At 39.3% G+C, this 20,249-nt stretch overlaps 1 protein-coding gene across 1 annotated transcript in view; it reads right to left on the reverse strand.

The window, feature by feature from the left end:
• Positions 1–20,249, reverse strand: part of LOC120538568 (macrophage mannose receptor 1-like) — a 91,710-nt gene that overhangs the window by 61,852 nt on the left and 9,609 nt on the right. Inside the window, exons 2-3 of the mRNA XM_039767963.1 lie at positions 7,117–7,452; positions 6,598–6,927 (exon numbers count right to left, since the gene is read on the reverse strand). Coding sequence (XP_039623897.1) covers positions 6,598–6,927; positions 7,117–7,452 — 666 coding nt within the window. The remainder of the gene's footprint in view (positions 1–6,597; positions 6,928–7,116; positions 7,453–20,249) is intronic.

Here is a 20,249-nt window from a genome sequence, read left to right on the forward strand (position 1 = left end):
AGAATATGCAGCAGGTTAGGGTGATAAAGGATTTAAGAGGGAAACATACTCGCAAGCGAGGAGAGTGTGTTGAGCAGATGGAAAGAGTACTTTAAGAGGCTGATGAATGAATAATAATAATAATAATAATAATAATAATAATAATAATAATAATAATAATACATTTTATTTATATAGCCTTTCCCATGCTCAAGGCACTTACAGATTATAAGAAAGAATGGCAGGGTATACAGTATATAGCATTGTACAAACCAAATAAATAAATAAAGAAGATTAAGACAGTAAATTCAGAGAAAAGCCTAACAGGCAACATAATTGATGGTCTAGCACACACGTACAAGTTACATGAGCATCTGAGAGAAGGGTAATAAAGTCAAGTAGAGCTAAAAGCCATCCTAAACAGATGAGTTTTGAGTTGTTTTTTTAAAAGAATTCCTGGAGTCAGCTGATCTGATGAATTTCGGTAGGTCATTCCAGAGTCTGGGGCTATACAGCTGAAGGCCCTGTCACCCATGGAGTGCAGATTAGTGTGGGGCACAACAAGATTGCCAGAATCAGAGGACCTTAGTGGGTGGGCAGGCACATAGTGATGGAGAAGGTCACTGATGTAGTTTGGCGAGGTTATTTAAGGCTTTGTAGGTTATTAGTAGGATTTTATATTTGATTCTGTAAGACACAGGGAGCCAGTGAAGACGGAGCAGGATGGGTGTGATGTGCTCGCTGCTGCTGGTTCGAGTAAGGACTCTTGCAGCCGAGTTTTGAATAAGCTGGAGCTGTGATATAAGATTAGAAGGGGCACCTGCCAGTAGGGAATTACAATAATTGATGTGGGATGTGATAAAAGCATGGACAAGTTTCTCAGCATTAGAGAAGGAGAGGAAGGAGCGAACATGGGATATGTAATGGAGGTGAAAGTAAGAAAGTTTCTTAATGTGATTTATGCAGGCAGAATAAGAAAGGGAGGAATCAAAATGACACCAAGATTCTTTGCAGTAGAGGCAGGTCTGATGAGATCACCACCAAGATGGACTGGGAAGGAGCTCATTTTATTAAGTTGCATTTTAGTCCCAATTTGCAGGAGTTCAGTTTTGTTGCAATTTAATTTTAAAGAGTTCTGCTCCATCCAGGTTTTAATTTCACTAAGGCAGGTTGTGAGCTGAGAAAGCTCTGATGAAGTTCCACTTTTAACATTGAAATAGAGTTGAGTATCCCCTGCATAAAATGATAGCCCAGTCCATAGCTATGAATAATATGGCCAAGGGGAAGCATATAAATACAGAAGAGAAGAGGGCCGAGGACAGAGCCCTGAGGAACTCCTTGTGTGACTGGCCGAGCTGGATCTGCTGTTGCCAAGACTAACAAACTCTTGCCTATCAGTCAGATAGGACTTGAACCACTGGAGGGCAGTGCCAGAGATACCCAGCATGTTCTCCATTCTGGACAGTAGAATGTCATGTCTGACAGTGTCAAATGCTGCACTGAGGTCTAATAGAATTAATATGCTGGTTTGTCCAGAGTCTGCTGCCATAAGCAAATCATTGGTTACCCGTAGCAGAGCAGTTTCACAGCTGTGCCGCGCCCTGAAACCAGACTGAAAGGGTTCCATCAAATTATTAGTGTTAAGTAATTGGTGAGCTGGGAGCTACAACATGCTCAAGAGCTTTTGACAGGAAAGGTAAGTGGGAAATAGGCCGAAATTGTTAAGATTGTCAGCATCAAGACCAGACTTTTTAACATTGGGGTTAAAGAAGTGATTTTTAAAGTGAGCGGCACAGAGCCAATGTCAAGGGATGAGTTTATTATTGTCGTAACAGTCGGGATTATGTCATGAAGGTAGGATTTAAGTAGTAGTGTGCTGGGGATGAGGTCTAGTGCACAAGTAGTCAGCCTCATCTTACAAAGCAGATTATTAACAAACGCAGATGTGACTGGTGAGAACTTAGAGAAGGAGCTGGATGGAGTGGGAAAACAGGGAGAGATATAAACAGATGATGTATTTATGTTAGTTGAATTATTTAGATCTTTAATTTTGTTACGGAAAAAGTGGAGGAATTCCTCACAGACTTCAGTAGACAAGGTAGTTGGGCCAGATGAGGGTTTGAGTATTTTATTGACTACAGAAAACACAACCCTTGGGTTATCGTTGGCCACTTTCTATTATTCTGCCATAGTGGGTGTTCTTAGCAGCAGTTAGTGCTTCTCTGTAAGCTCTTTGGTGGTCAGAGAAAGCCAGGATGTGCACGGTGAGGCCAGTCTTACGTGACATTCTCTCAAGGCATCGGCCAGCTGCTTTCATAGATCGTAATTCTGAATTATACCAAGGAGCTGAACGTTTAAAGGAAACCTCCTTATGTTTTAAAGGAGCTGTTTTATCTAATGCTGAATGAAGGGCTGAGTTATAGTGGTCAACAAGACTATCTAGTGTTGACGGAATAGGTGCAGACAGTAAAAGATCAGAAATGGATCCAGAAAGGATAGAGGACGACATATTTTTAAGGTTTTTGTAAGAAATTTGTCATTTACAGGTAAGAGGAGGAAGGCAATGAGACAGTGAAAAGTACTGCTTTATGGTCAGAGAGTCCCAAATCAGTGCTGTAAATGTTGGCAACAGATAGTCCAGAAGTGCAGATCAGATCCAATATATGACCACCAGAGTGGGTGGGAAAATCAACATGTTGTGTCAAGTCAAAACAGTCCAGTAAGGATAGGAATTCATTTCTCAGTTTAGATGTAGTAGTGTCAATATGGATGTTGAAATCACCGAGAAGGATAATTCTCTGAGAATAAGAGCTTAGGTGGGTTAAAAGTTCAATCAGATCAGATAAGAAGGATGCATTGTATTTTGGGGGACGATAAAGAACAATGAGTGAGACAGGACCTGATTCCGTTATTAGTTTAAGAGCCAGGCACTCAAAAGACAGTGGACAGTCAATTGGGATTTGTTTGATGTTTAAGTCTGCTCTGATAATTACCGCTAGCCCACCTCCTTGTCTAGAGCTGCAAGGTTCTGTATGGAAAGTGAAACCAGGTGGAGTCGCCTCCATGAGAGACGTAAATTCGTTTGGTTTTTGCTAAGTCTCCGCTAGACACAGTATATCAAGTTTGGTGTCAGTGATAAGTTCTGACAACACCAATGCTTTGCCATTAAGAAATCTCGAGTTAAACAGTGCAGTATTAGTTAATGTCTTTTTGCACAGAGCAGTGATCAGGGTTTATTTCCACATAATGTAAATTTGGCACACTGACACTTCTATTTCCAGGGCCATGAGAAGGACGGCTTATTCCTGAGCAAATGCTGCCGGTTGTCTTTTCATTCGCAGCCTGGCTGTGGGGCTCCCGGCCCGGGAGCGTCGAAGAGAGGTAAAGAAGAGAGGAGTGGATGGAGAAGAGTGTCAGGAGTGATTTGTGACAGATGGGTATCAGCAAGAGTGAAAGGGAAGGTATACAGGATGGCAGTGAAACCAGCTATGTTATATGGGTTGTAGACGGTGGCACTGACCAAAAAACAAGACAAAGAGCTGGAGGTGGCACAGTTAAAGATCTTAAGATTTGCATTGGGTGTGATGAGGATGGACAGGATTAGAAACTACTAAATTAGAGGGTCAGCTAAGGTTTAATGGTTTGGAGACAAAATCAGAGAGGCAAGATTGCGTTGGTATATAGGAAAAAGGATGCTCAGGATAGAGCTGCCAGGTAAGACGAAAAAAGAAAGGCTTAAGAGAAGGTTTATGGATGTGGTGAAAGAGGACATGAAGTGGTGGGTGTAACAGAGCAAGATGATCCACTGTGGCGACCCGTTATTGGAGCAGCCGAAAGAAGAAGAAGACTTACCTGTATCAAGTAAGAAACTGAAGGCTATTCAGAGGGCACTTTATCACACAATGAGCTTCAAGCCTTAAAGAATCTGATCCTGCAGGATTGGTCTGAAGTGAAGGAACATCTGCATATTAATATGACTAAATACTTCCACAACCGAGATAAGCTGAGTTTACAAAATTGAATAATTTTTAGAGGTGAGCATGTAGTCATTTTGGAATTGATGGATGGCTGACAGAAGCCCTTGAGTGCGTTTAAAAGCCAGGCATGAATGCACAGTTGAAAGCATTCATGGAACAATACAGTACATGCTTAGCATGGAGCTGAAACAACAGAAAGAAACCCAGAGAAATCCCAAAGAGCCAACATGGCCCTGGAGAAAAATAGGACTTATTTGTTAGAGTTCAATGACAGAGACTACCTGATAATAATGGATTATCTGTTCAGCTTCCTGAAGGTGGACCATTTAGAAAACACAAAGTCAAAAATGGTGACAGGAAAACTGAAAGCACCCTTTGTCCCTTATGGAATAACAGACATAGTGTTCTCTGACAATGGCCCTACAGTATTCATTAGAAGAATTAAAAAAAATCAGTAAAGCCTGGGACTTCACACACAAACATTCCTCACCAGCATACCCCCAAAGCAATGGGAAAGTTTAGGTGGCAGTGAAAACACTAAAAAGGCTGATGGCCAAGGCAAGAAGTGCTGGAAGTGATCTTTCCTAGCAATGCTGGATCACAGAAATACCCCCAGCCAAGGAATAGATAGCAGCCCAGCAATGGCACTGATGGGCAGACACACTAAAACATTGCTGCCAATGAGTGAGAGCTTATCAGTGGGGACAGGGTGCAAGCAGGAGAAGTATGCAAAAAGTCAGCTGTGACAGAGTCATTACTATGTCACCTCAGTTAAAGATGTCCCAGAACTAAACCCCAAGGATAAAGTAAGGTTCCAACAGCTCACAGGAAGTACACACTAGTGGCCATGGGTGACAGTAGTGACAGCTGTGGAACAGAGATAATATGAAGGTAAGATGGATTGTGGGCAAATTGTGAGGAGGAATAAAAGACACCTACAGTGCAACAAAGAAAGAGCAGATGACTTTCCTACAGCGGAAGAATCAATTCCAGAAAAACAAAATGCAGAACAACGACCAATCCTGGAAAGAAGGGACAACGGCCATGATTATTATTTTTATTATTATTTTATCTGAATATCACACTGAAATAAGGGGTAATTTATTAGAGTGTTATGCAAGATTTAGCACACGATGTCTATGCACTTCTATGACGTGAGGGAAGACAAGTAAAGAAATCTTTAAATGCTCATGATTGTTTCTCGTGGATTCAATACAGTTACAATAAGCTAAACTGTTTTTATAAATTTCTTCTGCAAAACTATCGTAACTCTTACTGTCTCAATGTTTTGCCAGTTTGAATGTGAGAAAAGTGGAAGTAACACTAAAAGATTTTCGACAGCACTATACCACCTATACCAAGAAAAAGGTTCATCCAATTGGCCTTGATTAACAAGTGACAAATCCATCATTTGCGAAATAAATAGCGATAGCAGTAAAAGAGTCACTTGGAAATGTGCCGTTTAGAAAAGTTGATTGTGAAATAAAAATGACCTTTATAAATAAAGATAAGGGCATTGTAAAAAACAACCTATAATAATAATAAAATAATATTTTTTTAATTCATAATAGTTAGATGACATTTTTAAAGAAATATTAATATATATCACTGTATTTTTACATTTAATTATTTCATAAATGCTATTTTATTTATTTCATTTTGGCACAAATCATATTCCATAATTAAGATGTCCATCTCTCTGACCTGCTGGTATCCTGAGAAGCTGTCAGTGTTTCTGTTAAGCTGGGTCTCTAGCATAATGACAGTTTTGATCTTGTTCAGTCTCCAGTTGTATAAAGCACCGGCTGTTTAACAAGCCGACAACCAGACAGTTATGTTTTTGCAAGATGTTTATAACCTCATCAGCCGCTGACATTTTCTGTCATGTTTGTACAGCTTGGCAAGCATCAGTCCAGGTAGCCTTTGTTTTGTTTTGCTGTATTGGTTTGATGCCACTAGCAAGTGCCTAGTTCCATAAACTCCAGCTGTCTCTAATGCACCAAATGAGAGTGTGAACTCTTCTAAGTGAATAAAGGCATGTGGTTGAGTTGTCAGGCATGAAGTGAATTACAGTATAAGTTTAATTTAAGGCTATCATAAGTACTCTTACTTCAGCCAGTGGTAGAAGACATTGCTGTTTAGTACCTGGCAACATTGAACTAGAACTTTGTATGCTGGCATGAGAGATAACATAGTCCCCAGTTGCTATCTGTGCATAATGAAACAGACAGTGTCAATTGAGGTTCTGAGTATGGCACAGTTAAATCCAGATCCTCATTGAAATGGTGGCGCAGAACTACCTGTTATCCAAGGGAAGATCACATTTTTCTAACCTGAAAGTTCCTATTTCTGTATTTCATTATTCATGTATTTATTGATATTTAGATAAATCTATATGTTTCATTAATTTATTAACTACTGTATCTTTCTGTTTTATACTTTTGATTGGACAAGTTCGTTGCTTGACATTTGATGTCTATGCAGCATTTTATGGGGTTTTTGCGCTTATCACATATTTGTGTGTTGTTACATGTTGCTTTATGCCTTATTTTCAATGTCTTAATTTTGTAAAGGTCTACAGCTCTCTGAACCTGTCAATGGAAGTGTGCTTTATAAAACATTTACTATTGATTGAACTTGCCTTTGTAACACATGAAAGGCTTTTCTTCAGAACAGACTGTGTCATTCCAAGAGCCATCTGACTGGAGCACAGCACAGAAATACTCCCTTTCCCAGTTTGTATACGCTAGAGGCTCTCCATTGGACCACTGCCAGTTGTCACGTTCAAGGTGGAGTCCAATCCAAAAGTATTGGTTTGATGTCATTGTTAACAGTTGGTCATTCATTGTTTGGTCCTCAACAGTCACCAAGTCTGTGTAGTGTACTCTGCAGTAGTTCTGAGCATCATCCCAGGACAATGAATTTAACACAAAGATGTTTGTGCTGGTGCAGGAGAGTGAAGTGCAGGACTCTGAAAAACAGGGTGTACAAATTCAAATATTTACAATGATATCAACTAGTCTGTAAAACATATTGTAAAGGTCTCTTGAATGAGTCTTTTAATTTTAGAAATAACTAAGTTTATAGGCCTTACATTTATTCCGACACCTCTTGAGTACCTTTTAATCTGAATTAGAAATGTTCTCTTTAGATAACTTACTGTTGTAGCAAAAAAAGGGTATCTGTTGACTACATGCAGCATCATTCCAAGCTGAAGTTCTATATTCCACACACTTTTCGATTTTATACCAATTATCAGGTTGACTGTTTCTCCAGATTTGAAATGTCGAATTCCCACCATCAGACCATTTCCATGGGTTATTGAATAAACCGATCCAAAAGGGGAAGCTTTTAGCATTCTTCATTATCTCCTGATTTTCTGCCTCATTCCTTATACTGACCAGGTCTTTGTAGTTCACGTGACAGTAGTTCTGAGCGCTATTCCAGTTCAAGTTCACATTTACCCAGAAATACGTCTTACTAATGTTATTGGTTTCTGTGAAAACAGAATATATTAGCTTAGGAAAATGGAAAATTTTGTATTGGGTTAAAAAAATTCAAATTTTTTTAAAACAGCAAAATTTACATATATACTGTATGTTAGTTTCTTTTCTTAATACATGCAGTCTGTAACAAAGTATTTCAACTTTACATTCAAAAAATAGAAACAATTATAATATGATTTGTCTGAAATATTTTGAGGAGGTAATGTTTTTATTGTTTTATATTTATTTTTGAAGTCACTAGGTGATATACGAGCATATAACAGAGATGCAACTATGACTAAAGATTTATGAAAAATAAATTTAGTTTAAACCGGGTTTGGTTCAAGGGTTCTCCCTGCATGGAGTTTGCATGTTCTCCCCGTGTCTGCGTGGGTTTCCTCTGGGCACTCTGGTTTCTTACCACAGTCCAAAGACATGCAGGTTAGGTGCATTGGCGATTTTAAATTGTCCCTAGTGTGTGATTGATGTGTGGGTGTGTGTGTTTGTGTATGCGCCCTGCGGTGGGCTGGCTCCCTGCCCAGGGTTTATTTCCTGCCTTTCGGCCTGTGTTAGGTGGGATTGGCTTCAGCAGATCCATGTGACCCTGTATTTAGGATGTTGCGGGTTGGATAAGGGATGGATGGATGGATTTATTCCATTAAAGTGAAAAGTTTACAACATTAGAAAAAAATTGACGAGAACAGGCCATTCAGTCAAACAAAGCTTGCCAATCCTAGCTACATAATTCCTACAAAATAACATCAAAAATATACCTAGAGTTCTACGCTCTACCAAACTACATGGTAACTTATTCATTGCATTTATAGTTCTCTTTGTGAAGAAAAACTTCTTAACGTAACATAAACAGTTGTGCTGGACCTTTAACAAGTTTCCAAATGTATCTCTGTATTGTTGTTGAGCTCAATTTATAGTAACAGTCTTGATTCACTTTACCAATTATTTTCATCATTTTGTTTCAACCATGTCACCTCTTAAGCTCTTTTGCTTAAATTGCAAAGGTTAAAACCCTCTAGTTTTTCCTCATAAATCATACTCTGCAGTCCTAAAAATAGCTCAATCATTCTTCTCTGGAGTTTTTCTAGGACATCCAAATCTTTTTTTGTAGCCTGGAGGTCTCATCAGTGCAGTGTAATTCTTAATCACAACCTTCTTTAACTTGTACTCTACACATCTGCCTAGGCCTGAATGCTATCTAAGTCCCTCTATAATGATTCAATAGATTTTAGATTATCTGCTAATTCATCTAGCTTGGTATCATCTGCAAATTTAACCAGCTTATTGTTAATACTCCTGTTTAGATCATTTATATTTGTTAAAAATTGCAGCATCCCTGCTCTGACCACTGAGGGACACCCTAACTGCCACCAATTCACATAAGATTTCTTGCATCATAACCCTCTACTTATTGTGTTTTAGACAATTCTGCACCCATCTACACACTATACCCTGAACTCCCACTTCTTTTAATTTGATGCCTGTGATGGAATGAATCACCTAGAGAACTGTTAGATAATTTTTATTTTTGTTGGTGTGTATGACTCCAAATGCTTTTTTGCATGGAAATAACATAATTTATGTCATGTACATGCATGTGACAGGGGTGCTGGAGTTTAGTCCAGCATCATTTGATACACCAGGAATCTGTTAAAAGGCAGGTGTGTGCCTGAGAAAGGTTACTTTGTGAAGGTAGTGAGAGAAAGGCTTTGAACCAGTGTTCTGTGGGACAGTTGCCCTTTTTAAATAGTAGTTATAAGAGAGAGACAGAGATGGAAAGGTTTGTGATTAGGGTTGATGATTTGCATAGAGCCCTTATATATAGATATAGATATATATATATATACTGTAAATATCTATACTAATAAAAGGCAAAGCCCTCACTGACTGACTGACTCATCACTAATTCTCCAACTTCCCGTGTAGGTAGAAGGCTGAAATTTGACAGGCTCATTCCTTACAGCTTACTTACAAAAGCTGGGCAGGTTTCATTTCGAAATTCTACGCGTAATGGTCATAACTGGAACCTATTTTTTCGTCCATATACTGTAATAGACTGCAGCTCAATGGCCGTGGGAGGCGGAGTTGCGTGTCGCGTAATCACGCCTCCCACAAAATTGAGTGCCTGCCCATATAAGGTAAATATTCGCGGGTGAAGGACTGTGCTTAGCATATTCATAAGTAAAAATATCTGAATCACAAACTGATGTTAATCATATTTTGTCCATGAATTCCTTTCATACCTTTTCTGATGGTTGTGCTGCTTCCAGGCATGTATTTTCGTATTAAAGCATTTAACCAATCACATTTGTTGCCAGGTAGAGAGGACTTTACAATCCATTGTGCAGGCACACTAACACAGAATAAATGTCAATTAACCTGTTGCTTCAACCAATAAGATTTTGAGTTGGTGTCAGTACAGCCCTCTAGCAGGCGTACGGCGACGTTACCGTATTCTGACTCATTGAGTGGATAAAAGCCGCAGGTTCAATTTTCAGTATTAGCTTCAATGGCGATAGAAAGGGACTTTTTGGTGGAACTTAGGTGTACGGATTATCCGTACGACAGAGTGATTGAATTGTTTTTGAGGAAAGAGAGGAGGATGGATTTTGTTTACAAATAATCCAAATTTTTGGTGAGTAAAATATTGCGATTTTCCTAAATAATATTGCAAGTTTATGAGTTATTATTGATGTTTTTTATGTGTGTCGCGGCTGTGGTGGTAGTAGAAAGGAACTTCTTCACCCCTGGTTTGTCTATTCAATAAAGGCATTTATTGTGGCTACAGGAGTTATCTATCTGCGATGCAGTGGCTCTTTATACTGTATTTCTGCATATTAAGATGGTTTTTATAACCATAAATTAGTTTTTGAGGGGCGGATGTATTCAGACGGAGCAGTACTGAAGGCCTAGGTGTGAGATGCACGGTCCGCCAATGAACCAGATGATACGTAAATTTAATGAACATTACAACCTGAAAATAAACAAAACTATACAGAGGCCCATGATTAAATGAACGGTAAAAAAGTAAGAACGAAGCGACGGTGACCTATTGAGGCAGGCAGACCAAAGCACAATAGCACGGGGCTCGATGTAGTGCACGTTAAGTCGATCTAAAATGCGCGCTCGGATTCGAAAAAATGTATCTTTTCAAGTTTTATTTGGACATAAGTAGGTTCTATTTAGTTGACAGAAATATCTTTGGTAGGAATGTAGGTTGAATTTAGTCTTTACATTTCTATGGTGAAGAAAAATGTATGCAATGATGACTAAATTTAACTTACATTCCTACCAAAGATATTTCTGTCGACTAAATAAAAATTACTTATATTTAAAATTTAAATAGAACTTGAACAGATACGATAGTTCATAATGCCCATGCAACACTATGTGTACGTAAGAGCAGAAGTCATCCGTTTTAACAAGCAGCGTATTGTATTTATACGAAATAGCCTGCCCATTTAAATATTTAGGAATGGATAGATAAATTAAGAATTTGTACAAATAATGTTTTTCTGTTTTCTTCCTCGATGGATTCTGGCACCCCCAGTAACAGCTGCTCGCACCCCAAAGGGTGTAATATTAATATATATATATATATATATGTATATATATATATATGTATATGTATATATATATATATATATATATATGTGTGTGTGTGTATATATGTATGTGTGAATATATGTAGATATGTATATATATGTATGTATTTTCAAAATGTTTCCTTTTCTTTTTCATTACTTCTTTAACACACTACTTCTCCACTGCGAAGAGCGGGTATTTTGCTAGTATATATATATATATATATATATATTTTTTTTGTGGCAGACGGTCAGGGTCTATGCCCGGCCGGGACGCCCCTTCACTATATGTTCAGGGAAGGGAGCAGCCATGGACTTTGCAATACGTTCCCCTGGACGCTAGATGGCAACCCCCCTGGGTGGGAGTGGTGCCTCAGTTTCTCGCAGGGCTCCATGGGAATTGGAGTTGGGTGCAGCCCTGTTGAATCCCTTAGATGCTGCCAGGGGGTGCTGCAGCTGTGACTCCTGAGCCCATATGGACATTGTTTTCGCCACACTCAGAAGTGCAGCCGGAACTTGACAACCACCTGGAGCACTTCCGGGTGGACTGTAAAAGGGGCTAGCAGCCACCACTCAAGGAGCCCGAGTCGGGAGGAGGAGGACTATGCTTGCCAGGAGGAGTGGTGGTGAAAGAAAGGAAGAGTCTTTGTGCTTCTGTGCTTTACTTGTGGGTTTTTGGGACTGTGTTGTACCTGTGGGTTTACATTTTTTATTCCACAATAAAAGCACACATTATTTGCATTAGCTACTCTTTTATCTAACTCCTTTATTGTCCTGCTGGTGCTGGACCCTAACAAATTCTCCTAGGTCCTGAAATATCTTTGTTGAAGAACCTTGGAATGTGACAATTCCCAGCCTCCTGTGAGGGACCTTATCAAATACTTTCTGAAAATCAATATAAATAATATCATATGTACCACTCTGGTCATGTCGTTTTGTTGCTTCCTCTTGGAAACCCATCATGTTAGTAAAACATAACCTGTCCTGTTGGAACCCATGCTAACTCCTGTACTTTCCATATTCTACTCAATCTTATCCATGATAATTCATTCCATTGTCATGAACCACATTTTTTTTAACTTCTCCTGAGAAGGATAAATTTTTTCTTAAACAAGATTTACCCTGTAATAATGTTATTTGTTGTCAGAAATGTTTTGGTTAAGAATTCCAATGTATATAGCAGTGTTACTCAATCAACAACTACAATTTATTTCTTGTAAAGTCCAAAGTCACAGAATGCCTCAATGGGCTGTTTTTGGCAGGCCCCCAGCCTTGAACACAAGAAAAAGCTCCACAAAAAAATCTTTGTAGGGAAAAAATGGAAGAAATCTTGAGAAAAGCAATTCAGACAGATCTCCTTCCAGGTTGGTTGAACATGCATTGGGTGTCAAAAAATGGGGTAACTACAACGCACAAAACTAAACACAAGTAATCCTCCTCACAGAGCTAGATGGCCAATCTATCATTGCCACCTCAGAAATACAATACAATCGTACAAACCACAAGGTAAAATGCAGGAATAGATTATCCATCCATCCATCCATTATCCAACCCGCTATATCCTAACTACAGGGTCACGGGGGTCTGCTGGAGCCAATCCCAGCCAACAAAGGGGACAAAGCAGGAAAAAACCCCGGGGATTAGATTTTACAACTCACTAAAGACAGAAATATCACATATAAGGAGACAGGTTTGTTCAAACACATTAAATACAAAGTAGAAACTAAGTAACATAAATGAAAAACAACAATATCTGTCCATCATTCAATTAGAACCTAGGAGTCAGAAAAGCCAGACACAGTCAGAATTCTGGAAGACTGGCCATTCTAGAGATGAGTCAGTGCTGAGCCGGCCAATCTGATGAAAGGACTCTTCTACCCTGTGATTCCAGTGCTCCTTTATCTGAAAATGTATTATTATTATTACTTTTCCATGGCAGGCAAACAACTTGGAAGTAGAGCAATGAGGATACAGAAAAGGTAAACAGAATAGAGGAAAATTATTAACAGTTTATAAATATCATATTATATTTTAGTAATGACTAAGAACAGAGATGCAGTATGCACAGTTAATCAGCAGCTCCACTCAGGGTACTAAACTGAAGTAGTGAGCTTTTAGCCAGGATTTAAAAGATGAAACTGAAAGGGACCCTCTTATTGTAGCAGGCAGACCATTCCACAGCTTCCAGCCCCTGTAACTAAAAATCAACTGTTATTTTGTTAATCCTTGAAATCATAAGCAGACCAGAATCTTGAAATCTTGATGTTTGCTATGGTTTGTAATTAATAATAAGCTCAGATATGCAAGTAGTTCTTTGGCAATTTAAGGCTTTATATTTCAAATTAAGAATTTTGAAATCTGCCCAAAACGTATTAATCACTGGTGGGTCACAGGCTTGAGGCAGTGGGAGTGCAAGTGGGCCCTCTGGGTCATAATACCATAAAGGTTGAGAAATTGTTCTTTTTGAAAATGATTAATTATTTTATGTTAGTGTTTCAAAATACCATGATAATTTTTTGTATTTATTTGCCATTGAGGAACCCCATTGAAGGTGGTTGCCAAGGTTACATCTCTGCGGATGATTTGGCTCCCATGTCAGTTACATGATAGTATAAGTAGTATACATTGTTTCTGAGTGGCATTCACTATCCAGCTTTATGGATAGCTATAGAAAAATATGCACAAAAACCTTTCTTGCATTTATTTTCTTGTTTTGACCCTGCTTTGTTTTCTTTTTTGAACAACGATTTTCCTTACCCTTCAGTTTAGCTGCCAGATCTTTTGTCTTCCTGGTTTCGATCTTTGCCTGCCTAGTTACTTCTCTTCCTGGTTAGCCTCTTTAACCTGTCTTTTCATTTTTTCCCTGATGGCAAAATGCCATTGATTTATTTGTGATGCATGTTAAGCTTACTGGTTTACTTGGATCTACCCAATCACCCTTTTTTATATAACGGAATAATATTGGCTATTTTCTAGTCCTGAGAAATTTTTTGAGTATGCAGTGACTTTTGAAAAATATGCATCAAGGGTTTATATATGCACTAACTAACCTTCTTAAGCACTTGAGGATAAATGTTACCTGGTGCTGTTAGATCTCAGCCTATTTAATGTAAGCAGTACTTCTCCTTCCCTCTGCTACTGCTGGCAGGTTGTCCACTTTCTCACATGTGAAAACTTCAAAATTACTTAAGTTTAGATCATTTGCCATTTCATTGTCTAAATATTTTAATTTCTTCTTACTATTTCTTCATCTCCTCCCTGGCTGTTCTTTTATTCCTCAAATATTCAAATAATCAATTTGGGTCATCTTTTGCCTTAACTGCAATATTCTTCTTGAAATGCCTTTTAGCCTCCCTAATACCCTTCTTTATGGTTGCACTTGGAAGGCAACACATGAGACTCTCTATATCTAGAGCAAAACTGCATCTCACACCAAATAAAGATTGAGTCTTCCACTATCACCACGTCTCTCCTTCTGGGGACTGGTTTTAACATGGGTCACTGAGGCTCCTCATGCCTGCCTACCATCTCACAGTCTTTAGAGTTGCTGTGCAGCTCTGAAAAGGTCTTTCAAAAATAGTTTGACAATTCCAGTTCTGGGGTTGATGCCCCTGAATGGTTTGCACCCTTTACCTTGCACTTAAATTAGACTATAATTCACCCATCTCTACCTCGCTGGTCAGGAGTCTCTTCCCATGTCACCTTAGTGGTACAAACTCCATAACAGACTCTAGGGCCAGGGATTTCATTTATCAGACTTTGTGTAGATTCAAGCATGAAAATATGCTCACACCAAAAATAAACAATAGGAAAATGTCAGTCAGTCATGCCAAAAACAGTCAGATTTATAAAACCTGGTGTGCACAAATTTCTATGCATTTACCTTTTTAAATCAAAATCATCTTGTAACTGTATGCACATGAACAAACCTGGAACATTGCATGGTTGCCATCCTGGAACAACCATACATGAACTATGCTAATGAAACTCATACATATCCAGTCACGATGCTGCAGACCTTCATTGGCTGATAGAGCAACCTCCCAGCTGAATAAAACAGCCACCGACAATTGCATTTCAGAAGTAATATGGTCTCCATAGCATTGTAACGCTGTTCATTAGCGCTTCTAGGGTTTTGGGAAAGACATAAGGTGCTAGCATCTGAACAGGTAGCCACTATCCCCTGGCACATGTTATGACCTGATTATACAATGAAAATTATGGAACACATGAAACACTGAGGGATTAGCCAGTTACCTTACCAACAAGCCATCGTATTCACATACCAGTGTCTACCACTGCTTACCTTCACTAGAATGACTGTTTGCCTACCACAAAGCCCCTCTCTTATACTTCTTTAGTTTCTTTCCCATTGCCTACAATAGTTAAAATAGTTTCCTTCCTCCTTAAATGAGCACATATGCCTTCGCTGTCTACTAATGTTAATGCTAGCTAGTGACAACCAAGAATACAGATTTTTTAGAAGCAAAAGTTATACTTTAATTAACTCTCATTCAGCAGTAATGCACAACACTTAGCACTTCTTTCACTTCATGTTGCAAGAATGACATCAACATGTCGGTCTCCTCTCCTCTCTATTTTTTCCATCTTCATAGAAATAACTATTTGGCATAAAGGATTGTTTCCTGGGCCATAATGCTAAATTTTATAATTTGGGTTTATCTGCCAAAAATTTATTTCTAGGGACTTTGTGCAAGCATTAGCAAGTAATGTTTTTCATCATAATAAAAATGGTGTTTTGTTGGTTACTTCATGAAGAATAATTGAAAATTGACATGGCTTTAACCTAAAGCTCTACCTCTTCTTCTTTATTTTTACTGTATTAGTTTTAAAACCTGGTCACTTTCGGCCTGTGGACACTAAGTCAGTCCCCTAAACACATTCCCCAAAGAAAGTCAGTCATTTGCAATTTTTCAACATTTTAAAGTAAGAACCATCTTGAATTGTGTGATAATAACACATGTGGAGAGTTAATTACACTTATAAATAAAAATATATTTTAAACATAATGTTTCATTATCCACCTTCTTGTATTTAATAAAAAAATATGTACTTTGAGGGTCATGGGGGATGGACAGGCATCCCGGCCAGGATGGTGGTTGGCTTCCTGCCAGAAAAAGAAGCCACAACAGAAATACAAGTTGTGTAGTTGTGACCAGTAGGGGATGTAACAGCACCCTAAACCCCCAGACACAGTCCTGGGTTCAAATATAAGATCTTCTTTACTATTCTTAATTCTAACATTCACCCAATTCTCTTCCTTAATAATACAATTATCAAAACCAAATCTTTTACCTCCTTACACACCTCCCTGAAGCCTCACCCACACTCTGACTGCACTTACTGGAAACTTGGCTTCTTTCATGCCAGACACAGGTGTACTCCCAGCATTGTACACTGGTAGAACATCCAGGCCAGGTGGAATTCTATTAAAGAAGTCATACTGATCCCTTGAAGCTCCCCCTGGTGGCACTCAAGTACCCCAACAGGACTGTCTCCTAAGGATTGCAATTCCCAGTCTGCCCTCTGGATATTCCTATGGGTGTCCCAACAGTTGGATGTGTATAGGAGAAGAATATAACTTAAGGTGAAGGTGTCTGTTGTCCTTTCATTTCTGGCTGGAAGCCAACTTCCATCCTGGCTGGAATGCCCGTCTGTCCTCCACGATACTCACAGTACTTTATAAAAAGTACTACGTGATGCTTAAGTATTCATATGTCAATACTGCCTGTAATGGATGGATAGATGGATGAATACTGCCTGTAACACAAGAATTGTTATGGTTGACACCATTTGGCATTTTGTATTTTTAAATGCTTAATTATTTCATCAGTATTCCTGTTATGTTCCTGTCACTCTTTGACGTTTCCTAAATTACTGCCTCTGTTGTCATAAGTCTGAAAATTGTCTGAAATTCTATGTAGAAAATGTGATATTTTTATTTTTAAGCCAAAGACCTTACTATTAATACCACAAGCAACACCACTGATCATTTTTACCCAGGTGTGAATCACCTTCTCTCTCTTTTGGAAAGTTTTTTCAGATTTTTTTATTTCACGTACTGAAACAATGTCAGTGATTATAAGTAATATTTTATTCTGTGAGCATTGTGTAGTCATGTGAAGGAGAGACAGCAATTCATATTTGCACAGCAAAATGCAGTACCCTTAATAACGGTGGCTAGATTGAATTTTTCAAAGTGAAAGCCATCTCACTCAATGTTTCCACAGACACAGCAGACCCAGCAATGTACACAATGCAAGAATAAACTGTAAGCTTTCTTTGTGGAGATGGTTGTTCTCAGGCACTTGGACATGAGAGAAAAGCATTGTGCTGAAAGGTGTCTTACTCACAATGTTTCCACAGACACGGCAGGCCTGACTATATATGCAAATGTGAATATTAATGTGGAAAGACAGTGGTTAAGTTCTAGATCCGTGTTATTATTCTAAATATACAAAGTGCAATTTCCTCCATGCAATTACAGTAATGTCATTTCCTTTCTTTCAGAAAAAAGGATACAATACCTGTTTTAACTCTGTTCGATGATCGACTTTGTGATCGCGTCATCGGACTTGTGGCCACATGTCTTGAAAACTGATCACCATCAGGTGGTGAGTTGGTTTCGATGGTGGTGGAGGATGCCAGTCAGGCCTGGTAGGCCCAACGTGTTGTGAGGGTTCTGCTGGGAACGTCTGGCAGAGTCCCCTGTCAGAAGTAGCTTCAACTCCCACCTCCGGCAGAATTTCGACCACATCCCCAGGGAGTTGGGGGACATTGAGTCCGAATGGGCCATGCTCCATGCCTCTATTGTTGAGGCGGCTGACCGGAGCTGTGGCCGTAAGGTGGTCGGTGCCTTTCGTGGCGGAAATCCCCAAACCCGTTGGTGGACACTGGTGGTGAGGGATGCCGTCAAGCTGAAGAAGGAGTCCTACAGGACCTTTTTGTCCTGTGGGTCTCTGAAAGCAGCTGATAGGTACCGGCAGGTCAAGTGAAATGCGGCTTTGGTGGTTGCTGAGGCAAAAACTTGGGCGTGGGAGGAGTTTGGGGAGGCCATGGAGAACGACTTTTGGATGGCTTCGAGGAGATTCTGGTCCACCATCCAGCATCTCAGGAAGGGGAAGCAGTGCACTGAATGGCAGCATCTATCTGCCAACTGCCTGCCCTGTTGGGCTCCTTAGATGCCGATGAAGGAAGCTGCCAGGAGGAGGCTCCCCTATTCTAATGTGATTCTGCCTTACCCAGAAGTACTTTCTGGAGGCAATACTATGATATTAAAAGTATTTCTTGGTGTCTTAAAAAGGTGTCAGGAGAGAAGGAGAACAAAGCTCACCTGGTGCAAAGTCAAGGAGAAATAGGATCTGAAAAAAGGAAGGAAACAATAGACTATTGTGTTTGCTATGTATTGGGAGAGGGCATAATTTGAGCACTATTTTATTTGTGTGAAAGATACTGTCCCATAATAAAGGAGTCTTTCTGGACCAAAACCTAAGTTGTGGTCAGTTGTGTCTAGGATTTTGGGTGTGAGTTGCTCCCTACAGCCCACAATAGTAAATGAAGAAATTAAAGCTTGTGAGAGATGGCACGCAGGGACTAGTGTCCTAACCAGAGGTGTACCAGGATCTTTACTTAGCCAGGACAATAGTATAATGGAAGGACAAGTGATGGCAGTGTATTCAGGTCATAGTCTTCCCCCACACCCGGTAGATGGCAGCATCCCTGGGTTACAGTACCCTTGCAGATACCCACAGGGCTTCATGGGAGTTGTAGTTCTGTGGGTCAGTCCTGTTGGTCCTGTGGGGGCTGTCAGGGTGCTCTCAAGCCACAGTTTCAGGACAATGGAAGTACTACTGGGTCCTCCATAAAAGCAGCCTCCAGCCTCAACATCAATGAGCCAGAATCAGGAGGAGGAAGACAAAGTTTGCCTGGAGGAATGGAGGAGAGACAATGGAATTGTAGAGTGAGAATTACAGTTGTGGTGTGAGAAATGCTTTGTGGTGTAACAGTTTTGTGCAATAAAACAGTTTGCACATTGGAGAACCTCTGTCTGAGCCTTTGTGTCAGGAACTTAGGGAGCTGCACAGCCCCCTGCTGGTCACAAGCTGTAAAATTATATATTAGAAGTGAACCCAATTTGGTCAGTAAAGCAAATAACATTCAAGAGGAGCTCAGGTGAATCAATTACATATCACCAAGCTAAAACTGCTGAAACCCTTTACATGTTCACTTGTAGCTCCTGGGAATTCAGAATTTGACAGACTCAGTTATCAGCCATCACATTTTTTTCAACCAAGATATTTTTTCCAATAAACTATAAACTTAACTATTCCATTCAAACTCTGTTCAGTTTTTTGACAATATAAATGTGCACAAATCACAAAATATTAAATTGCCTACCATTGTAACACATGAAAGGCATTTCTGTACTGCATATATTATCATTCCAGGAGCCATCTGATTGAACAAATGCACAGAAGAAGTCTCTGTTCCAATTGGTATAAGTAACGCTTTCCCCACTTGACCACTGCCAGTTGTCTCTGTTACGTCGCAGTCCAATCCAGAATGAATTTCCTTGAGAGAGGTTTACCAACTGCTGATTTATTTCTTCATTTTGAACTGTTGCCAAATCTGTGAAAGTAGTCCTGCAAAAATTCTGTGCAGCATCCCCCGTCATTTTGTTTGACACAAAGGTAAATTGGGTGACACTGCAAGACATCATTGAGTATGACTCTGTAATAGAGAATTTGTTTAGAAAAATTATTAGAAAGAGTTATGACAAGCCTTTAAACAAGTAAATGCACTCTAAATGTATTTTTACTGTACGTCTTTTCTTACATGCATCATTATGACACCAAATTTCCTCTTCTACATTGTATGCTTTTTAAGCTCAATTGTTAAGATTAAAACAATCATTAAGTATCATTAGCTTATGACTCATTTGTTAAGCGAATACCTAATTAATTTCTTCATTTGACAAGTACATTGTGCCTCTTTTCTTCCTTCCTTCCAATTGTTCGTATTCTACTTTGTATAAAGAGCATGTAGTCAAGATTCGGAAGAATGAATAAATTAATATTTATTATATTGCTTTATATTATGCAAACATATTTCCATTAAGCCAGGTAGTTGTCAGGTCAGTCAGGTCAGGTTGGGGAGCATGCACTGGTACAGTACATTGCTGCACCCAC

Source organism: Polypterus senegalus, chromosome 11, assembly GCF_016835505.1.
Source record: "Polypterus senegalus isolate Bchr_013 chromosome 11, ASM1683550v1, whole genome shotgun sequence".
Classification (NCBI taxonomy): domain Eukaryota; kingdom Metazoa; phylum Chordata; class Cladistia; order Polypteriformes; family Polypteridae; genus Polypterus; species Polypterus senegalus.